The 9782-nt window shown below is 43.3% G+C and overlaps 1 protein-coding gene across 1 annotated transcript in view; it reads left to right on the plus strand.

The window, feature by feature from the left end:
- The window catches only part of map3k21 (mitogen-activated protein kinase kinase kinase 21), a 30257-nt gene extending 25792 nt beyond the window's left edge, over window positions 1–4465 (plus strand). The window contains exons 8-11 of the mRNA XM_083774676.1: window positions 497–647; window positions 1188–1282; window positions 1843–2679; window positions 3202–4465. Of these exons, the coding sequence (XP_083630802.1) occupies window positions 497–647; window positions 1188–1282; window positions 1843–2679; window positions 3202–3575 (1457 nt within the window). The 3' untranslated portion in view covers window positions 3576–4465. The remainder of the gene's footprint in view (window positions 1–496; window positions 648–1187; window positions 1283–1842; window positions 2680–3201) is intronic.
- Window positions 4466–9782: the final 5317 nt, after the last annotated feature.

A 9782-nucleotide genomic window follows, 5' to 3' on the forward strand; every position in this document is an offset into this window, starting at 1 on the left:
TTAAATAAATAAATAACACACAGAAGTGGCTGTACTCGCTTTCAACACACACACGAGAAGAAACCCCATTTTCAGCAGTGAAATAGAAATACTGTCCACAGTGTCCACCACTTCCATATTCAGCTCCAAAAGTGGATATTATAGGCTGCGCAATGGCAACTCTAATTATGAACTTCTATAAAGCCGCTGTCTTTGCGGTAATATTCACTGTGTTGTGGTCTGTGTTGTCTAATTATTAACTTCTATAAAGCCGCTGTCTTTGCGGTAATATCCACTGTGTTGTGGTCTGTGTTGTCTAATTATTAACTTCTATAAAGCCGCTGTCTTTGCGGTAATATTCACTGTGTTGTAACTCTAATTATAAACTTCTATAAAGCCGCTTTCTTTGCGGTAATATTCACTGTGTTCTGTGTTGTAACTCTAATTATAAACTTCTATAAAGCCGCTGTCTTCGTGGTAATATTCACTGTGTTGTGGTCTGTGTTGACACTGACAGTCACCCTGGATGAGAGCAACCGTACGTGGGGACGCAGCACCCTCTTCAGGCCAGAAGAGTTTGATGATGTGAAGAAGGGGATCAAGAAGAAAGGGAGGACCTGGGGTCCCAGCTCGGTGCAGAACAAAGACAGGCCCACCACTGCCGAGAGGTAGAGATGGCACGCACGCACGCACGCACACACACACACACACACACACACACACACACACACACACACACACACACACACACACACACACACACACACACACACACACACACACACACACACAGAGGGAGGGAGGTCAAGATACAGGAGATGGTCAGTACCATACAACATGGCTATGGTCCATTGGTGTCATTTGAAACATTTACCTGAAACTGCATTTATTCACAAACAATATTTTAATGAATGCCATCACTGGTGACTGTTTAACATTTGTTTTGTTGTACTTGAGTGCAGCATTTGACATTATGCTAATGACTACATTACAGATGTGTATCGGCATATCTGGGACTTCTTTGTAGTGATTTATATCGTATCTCATTTTTTTCCTTTTCTCTAAGAAGTTGATGCTCATGTCCTTATTTGATCTCAGACCAAACTTTGGTCGCACGCACGCACGCACGCACGCACACAGAGGTCCTGTCATACCATACGTATTCCTTTGGGTAATTTGTGTGCCACCTGTTTGTGTGTTCCTGTCAGAGTGCGTCCTCTGTCTGATGGCAGTAATCCCTGGTCCACCAGCCTGGTCAAATCTCAGAAATCTGTTCCTCTGGCCGCACTGTTCGCTGAACAAGGTGAGTTGTTAACACAGATCTATTTAGTGTTGGTCTACTTTTTAACAAAACTACTTTAAACCTGTTTGCTGGTTATGTAATAATATTAGCTCAGATTTATGTAGCGCTGTACTGTAAAGCATTACAGTACATAAAGAAAAGAAAGGAACCAACTAAGAAAAAAAAACAGAAAAACAATACAAAGATAAGTGCTAGAATTTATTTTGCACTTATTTGTTAAAGCATTTTTTTGCCAGTCATTGTTGTTGCTTGAGGTGGGTATTAAGTTAATTTATTGATCATTATAAAATGTGTTCAAATTAGACAGTAAATGTATTGTTTGGTCGTCAAACTACTTTGACCACCTAAAAAAATAGGAATAAAAAAAATAAAAAAGGTAGCACATCCAAAAATTAAACAAGCGGCGGACAAAGTACTCACATTTCCATTTCTTTATTGGCACACACCAAAAAGGAACGCTTACGCGTCAGAGCATGCTCTGATGAAGGCTCACTGAAAACCATTGCTGATGCACAACCTTTTTCTCATTTACTTTGACCACCTATCAATGGATACCGCAGGCGGCGGTAAAGATGAGGCCTTCTCCCTGGACAGCCCGGACAGCCTCGGTTCCAAACCAAAGCAACTCAAGTTCCCCAACCAGGTGTACATAGATCTACCTCTGTGGCGGGACGAGCAGCAGCAGCCTCAGAGCCCCGGCGGCCATGTTGGGCCAGGGGAGGTGGGGGGAGGAAGCAGCACGACGAGTCAGGGCAGCCCCGTGGAGACCCTCGATGACCCCTCCAGCGCCAACTCCACCTCGTCCACCTCCACCACCCCGCAGCACACGCCCACCAACAGCCTGAAGCGCTCGTCGGCCCGGCGGCGCACCGACTCGGTGCTCTACGGCTGCGGAACGCTGCTGGCCTCGGTGGCGCTGGGGTATGACCTCAGGGAGGCGCTGAAAAGCTTGGCGCTCGGCGAGGACAACGAGCCCCAGCGAGAGGAGAAGGAGAAGAAGAAGAAGGAGGGCCTGTTCCAGCGTGCCACGCGCTTCCGCCGGAGCACCTCGCCTCCCGGCGGTCGCTCCCGCAAGGACGAGGTGCCGGCGAGCCACACCTCCGCTCAGCAGCCTGTTAATCTCATCTCCATGTCGGCTATCCAGGAGTGCAATTCCACCAAGTCTCTCCTGCAGTCGGAGGCAGAGCGGGTGAAGCATGGCCCCAGGAAGGAGGAGCTGGTGTCCATCAGTCGCCCACACCTGTCCACGCCCAACGCAGTGGCATCCACAAATGGCCAGAACAGCGGCCCTGCAGTGAACCAGACCCCTGTACGAACGCAGAGCCAGGCATCGGAACTGAGCAGCCACAGCACCGGATCACGGCTCCGCAGGAAGAAGTCGGCTGCCAATAACAACAGTGAGTAACGCAGAGGGAGGAGAAGGAAGTGAAAGGGTATTCAAGGATTTGTATGTCACTTCACTACCCAAGTGACAAGCAAATTAACGGAACGTAGCTAATCAGGGTTGACACTAAGGGTTTCCCAATTGCCCAGGGACAGTGACAAACATATATTCAGGCGGGCGGCCTTCTGGTTGTCCTCTTTTTCTTTATGGGTGTTATTAAATACCTGCTCTGATTTCCGATCGTTCTGGTTTTAACGTCCTAGACTATAGCAGGGGTTCTCAACCCGTGGGTCGCGAGTCGCGACCCCCCCGGGGGGTACACTACACTATTTAAAGTACACAAGCACACTCATAATACATACTGTAAGCACAGTTCCACACACACGCTATCTTTTTATTTTTTGGCTAAGCGAACATGATCTTTTGACAAGTAGAACATGAACTGTACTTCCCTGAAGGGTAAGTGCCTTGGAGACCTTGGTGATCACCACAGAAATTGCCAAATTCTAAAGGTTCTCAACCTCTGTTTTTCCAGCTAACGGTCCCTCCACTCTGGCTCCACCAGCTCCCAATCAGAAGAAGAAGCAGGAGAAGGACAAAGAGAAGGACATCGTGCCGGAGAGGCCGTCGGGCGGTGAGGCCTGCTCCAGACCGCGGCCCCTGTCCCTCCGTGCCAAGCCCCACTCCTGGGCCCTGCTTCGTGGACGCAACAAGAGCTACTCCCTGGGCCACTACTCTGGAGAGAAGAGCGCCAAGGGTCTCAACATGCTGCTCTCCTCCGAGGGCTGCTCTCTGCTCGATGTGGACACGGAGGGCCAGAAGCGAGACTGTACTGTGCCGCTCTGCCGCATCCAGAGCTCCCCGGCGCGAACCTCGGTCTTCGAACTGGAGAAAGAGTTTCTCTCCTAAAACTCCCATGGAGCACAGAGGCGGACAATCCAAACTGCTGCCACCGCCACGGTGGAGTCGACATGGAGTGTAATCTAGAGCATTCCACAACGCACAGATGGAATTGCGCCTTACAACTCCAGAAGGCTGCCTGTTCAGTTGTTAAAGCTCGAGAAATGTAGAGCCCAGTTTGCCTTAGAAAATAAGCAAAGACTTCCAGAACGCAGCCTTCTCGTAACCACAGCTCTAGAACGCATGCCGTTGTTTTGGTTCTAGAGCAGTTACGTATGTCCGAGTTCTACCACACACTGCCTTGCCTCATTCTAGAACCACACACACACACACACACACACACACACACACACACACACCTCTTGAGCGTTGTAGGACTTGGAAACAACATTCCAAAGCTGCTTCGCCAGCTTTTCTATCAAGTTAATTCCAGGGTGCTTCCACTGCCACCTTTGTCTCCCGCGTCCCTTTTGTTTACTGTATGCATCCCTCCACCCTCGCCGTTATTCCCCCATCTGCCCTCTATGTGCAGCTAAACGTTGACCGCTGCTGCAGCTCTTGCAACACAATACCTTCACCTGTTTTTTTATTTATATATATTTTTATAGGTAATTTAATATGAAGAGACTTGACCTTTTAGCATCAGGCTGGACAAAAAGCGTTAACGATACCAACGTTGATCTCTAAGTCAACGCACGTCCGGCGCTTTGATTTAGATCTTGAGTTACAGAATTGAGAACCCTGAAAGATGATGAACAAAAACAGAACAAAAAAAAAATCAATATGCTGTGTTTGTAAATATTCCTTTTTATCCATTTTTGATTTGATGCCAGTAAATTGTTTTGTATATTGCATATATCCAGTTTTGCGATTGTGTTTTGGTGTCTGCAGCGCTGCATTAGCGGCGTGCGTTCTGAGGACAGGCTGTTATGTGCTGTATACCCCCTCCCCACCCAGGGATGTCCTGAAGGCTGTTATGTGCTGTATACCCCCTCCCCACCCAGGGATGTCCTGAAGGTTGCAGAGAAACAGGTAGCTACAAACAAACAAAAACCACTGGAAAGACTGGACTGAAAAGAGATTTCGATTACCACTTTTACCGTCTTGAATACGGTCATGTATTGCTAATGTGGCCTTGTCTTTTTTTTTTTTTTTTTAACAGAATATTTATATAAAGTGTCTTTGGTTATTTCTTTTGCATTTTAGATGACAGCTGTATTTTGATGCTGGTGACATAATGATTACCAACATAGAGGGACTGTTCTTCACTTAGCTGCAGTACTACAGGGCCCGTCATGCTTAATAATAGAAATATTACTTGACTTGAGTATAAAACTTGAAAATGTGTTCATAGTGTAAATTGATGACTGCCCTAATTTTATGTTTTTGTTAATTCTTTTTTTTTACCCCACACAAATGTTCACCTGCCCAAAATAGCGACACCATGGTCAAAGTGGTTAACCCATTCTGACCGGGCACCCATTTTGGTGTCAGCATCATGTTATGCTTTAGCTATTTAAAAATAGCAGATCTACAAGCTCATATCGCGCCACCGAGTGGCGCGATACGAGCTTGTAGGTCTGCTATTTTTGAAAAATCGAAGAGCGACTGACATTTTTAGAATCTGATCTCAGGTCAGAATGGGTTGATCAGACCCAGTGTTTGTCCGGCGGAAACCTCGTATGAATCTGATCTCAGGTCAGAATGGGTTAATATTTCTCTCTATTATGAATAGTCAAAGTCAAAATGTGTTCTCTATTCCCACGGACTGGGGACCCGTTGAATGATTTGAAATCTGGTAACGACTCAAAGGTTGATTGTGAATCATGAAGTGAATATCACTGTATCTTAATGATTTGGATGTGGAGTATCACATTGGCCTGTATTTGATGGATATGTGCAACCAGGTCCTAGACTTTAAGAGTAGAGGGATCCATTTCACCAATGAAATGTTATACAAAATAATGTTTTCACAAAGCAGAAGGGCTCAAAAGATGACACTTCTGTGTGAGAATGCATTTACAACTCACGGCTTACCTGACCCCACTTAGTTAATATAGGCATTAATGCCTATAATTAATACAAATTGTGTGACCATACCAATTATCCCCATAATAAATAAATTGTCACAATGTCAATATTGAGGTACATGGTCAATAATGGAATATTAGACCGAATCTCAACAAACTGCTAATAAAGCACATTCAGGCCAATAGATAAGGGACCAAGTCCAGTAGTGTCTGTCCGTAGAGCTGTAGTATAAGTTTACAGTTACGAACTACATCTACGGACTGATTCTAACCCGCTTGAACATGGCCTCTCTTAGTCTCTGGCCAATTCCAACAGCAATCCCTCTTACTCTGGGACCAAAACCATGTATCATCAGCTGCTACGTCAAAGGGCCGTTCACACTGAGCACTGTAACGATAACTACAAGTCTACAACTATATCGTTCACCATTGTATTGCTTTTTTTTTTTATATAGTTGGTGTGAACTCTCAACTCTGCCTGCCATCCACTTGACATAGAACGATTTTTAAAACTATATTTTGATAGTTATAGACTGCTCAGTGATAGCTATAGTGCTCAGAATGGCCCTTAAGCCATTTTCTTTCTGTTACCCCCACCTCTTAACTAAGGCTATGTTCAATCTGCATGTTTTGCCTATCCAGATTATAATCGGATTGGATTTGCCATTTCTGAATAGCAGAGAAACCACATGGAAATTCAAATCTGATTTCTAAAGATGTGTCTCAGTCTCGACTGTATTTAGTCATATGATGGTATCACTTGTCACAAATAGCCGATCGGTAAGCTCACCAACATGTCACATTGCGACATGTGAGTTTGTAGAGCTGCTATTTTACGCAAGCGACACTGCTGAACGACCGAGTATACAGTACATCAACCACTTAAACCCCAACAAAAAACTAAAGAATCACTAGTATAGAGCCATGAGGGCTCAACCATGGGTTACTTTTAAGTGGTTAACCATTACTCACACCTATGCTGTTACGTCATTACCACAGCAACCATTGCAGATAGGTCGATGATGCCTGAATTCACAAATCCGATCTGATCACTGGCAAAATCAGTGTGGAGTGGATACAACAGTCAAGTCTAAGATCAGATTTGAGAAACAAATCAGATATGTCTGAACAAGGCCTTAAACTACTGAATATGATGACTACTGAAGCAGTCACCTCATATAGCCAATGCTGTTAACGTCCTGTGTCGGTCCATCCCTTCCAAGTATCAATATCAGACGTCCTGCTAACTGCATCACTTCCTCTTAAATCACCGAAGACTTCCTGTGAAAGACTGCATCGAACAAAGAGAGGAGATAGTTGTCAGATTTTGTTTTGTATAAATCCGTTTTAACGATATTTGTCGTTACAGTATTGATTATTTCATGCCTGATTGATCAAGAAGAGAGCATCTCGACATTTTGAATAAAGTCTGAATCAAGACTACAACTTTTTGTTTAAGCAGAATTACGTGTTTTAATGTTCAAGGAGTGAATGGTGCACAATGGTTGTCTGACACGCTGGAGCATAATTGTATTCGCCCATGTGTGATTTTGTCCGCTGCTAATCTCATAAACTACTAGACCGTTCAGCGTCACATTTCTTGTGCATCTCATATTTCTTTTCCATGCTGCCAGCAGGCCAAGGAACTTAAATCTGAATATTTTTCAAATGTCAGCTTTTCTTGTGAATGAATAAGCTCAGGCCTAAAATGCACTGATCGTTACTTATCAGAGGCTTGAGTTTGTGTTCATGTCTAATGTCTCTAGTCTCAATATGCATAACAAACTTCCAGTAGAATCATTCCAAAGTTCTTGTGATCAGGAGTAAGGCATACAGTTTGCCTAAATATATTCTGATTGTATCAGGTCTATGTTGCAAGTCTAAGTAGAGTAATTCTTTGCTCTCAAGTCACCACATTTATGTACATAACTCGGCCGGTGGGATTCCAAATCATGCATGTAATGGGGCGTAAGGTTGGGAGAGATTAGTTCAGATAAGGGGAAGGTCAGGAGGCGTTGGGGAGGGGGTAGAGAGGGTGCAGCCAGGGCCTATGTCCAAACCTCTCGTTGAAAACAGACTGACCAAAAAAGAGAGAGAAAACCACTGAAACGGAGAACAATGGTGGGCAGCATGTTGCTCGTCCATTGGCCCCTCGCCCATTCAGGTGAGTGGCCATGCCCATAAGTATGTAGGACTAGTAGCTGCCAAAGTTTGTGATGAACCTAAATAGGTTTGAATGGGGTTTCTAGGTGTAAGTATGTTAGTATGTAGGACTAGTAGCATGTCAAAGTTTGTGCTATTGCCATTGAGAATGCATTGGGCGTTTAGTTAAATAACTAACAAAACATTTCAAAGTAAAAAAGTGCAGCATGTGTCTCCACAGTAAGATGAATAATAAAAATCACACCTGTGTGAACCGAGTGGTGCAACTCCCCTCTCTCTCCCCCCCCCCCCCCCCCTCCTCCTCTCTCTCTCTCTCTCTCTCTCTCTCTCTCTCTCGCTCTCTCTCTCTCTCACATTAGCAGGCAACAGCGCCCCTACTGGTACTCATTATATGATGCTCATACATACATATATAGGTGAACGCATAGGTGAACACGGACAAAGCTGTTCCTTGGAGTGGTTGCACCACTCAAAAAGTGTGAATGGAGTTTCTAGGTGAAAGTGCTTTTTTGACGTGCCAATGTGAAACATTTCAAAGATTCCTTTTCAGGCAAACATGTCCACCGTAACATGAACCTATAAGTAGGCTAGAATGGGGTTGGTAGGTTTAAGTATGTAGGACTAGTAGTAGCATGCCAAAGTTTGTGCTATTGCCATAGAGAATGCATTGGGGCGTTTAAGTTATATAACTCATAAACTACAAAACATAAAAATAAAGTTCCAGCATGTGTCTCCACAGTAAGCTGAATAATAAAAAGTGTGAATAGAGTTTCTAGGTGAAAGTGACTTTTGACGTTCCTATAGAGCTGCCATTGAGCCCCATGTTAAATGTCTCAAATTTGAAAGCACTATATTTCTAAAACTATGAAACATTTCAAAGATTCCTTTTCAGGCAAACATGTCCACCGTAAGATGAACCTAAGTAGGCTAGAATGGGGTTGCTAGGTGTAAGTATGTAGGACTAGTAGCATGCCAAAGTTTGTTCTATTGCCATAGAGAATGCATTTTGTTGCGGAGGATGAGAGGAATGCTCTCATCCTCCGCAACACCCATTCTCATACACCGCTATACACCGCGAGGATATGGGCTATAGCCCATATCGTACGGCATACTATACTGTAGCACGCCGTTTTTCATCATTTTTGAGGATTTGAAAAAAATGAAAAAAACCATGGGTTATAGCCCATTGTTTTTTTTAATTTTTGATTTTTTTTAACCTCGTTTTTCATCATTTTTGAACATGGGCTATAGCCCATACCGTACGGCATACTATAGCACGCCGTTTTTCATCATTTTTGAGGATTTGAAGAAATTAAAAAAATTAAAAAAAACATGGGTTATAGCCCATCGTTTTTTTAATTTTTGAAAAAAAAACAATTAACCTAGTTTTTCATCATTTTTGAACATGGGCTATAGCCCATACCGTATGGCATACTATAGCACGCCGTTTTTCATCACTTTTGAGGATTTGAAGAAATTAAAAAAATTTAAAAACATGGGTTATAGCCCCTCGTTTTTTGAATTTTTGGAAAAAAAAAATTAACCTAGTTTTTCATCATTTTTGAACATGGGCTATAGCCCATACCGTACTATGCCGTACGGTATGGGCTATAGCCCATGTTCAAAAATGATGAAAACCGGCTATAGCACGCCGGTTTTCATCATTTTTGAGGATTTGAAAAAAATGAAAAAAAAAAAAAAAATGGGTTATAGCCCATGCTTTTTTGAAATTTTGATTTTTTTTTAAATCCTCGTTTTTCATCATTTTTGACCATGGGCTATAGCCCATACCGTACGGCATACTATAGCATGCCGTTTTTCATCATTTTTGAGGATTAAAAAAAAATAAAAAAACGATGGGTTATAGCCCATCGTTTTTTGATTTATTTTTTTATCCTCGTTTTTCATCATTTTGGACCATATCGTACAGCATACTATAGCACGCCGTTTTTCATCATTTTTGCCATTGAGCCCCATTGTAAATTTGAAAGCACTATATTTCTAAAACTATGAAACATTTCAA

Source organism: Protomyctophum parallelum (genome assembly GCF_964188405.1).
Source record: "Protomyctophum parallelum genome assembly, chromosome: 10".
In the NCBI taxonomy this organism is placed as follows: domain Eukaryota; kingdom Metazoa; phylum Chordata; class Actinopteri; order Myctophiformes; family Myctophidae; genus Protomyctophum; species Protomyctophum parallelum.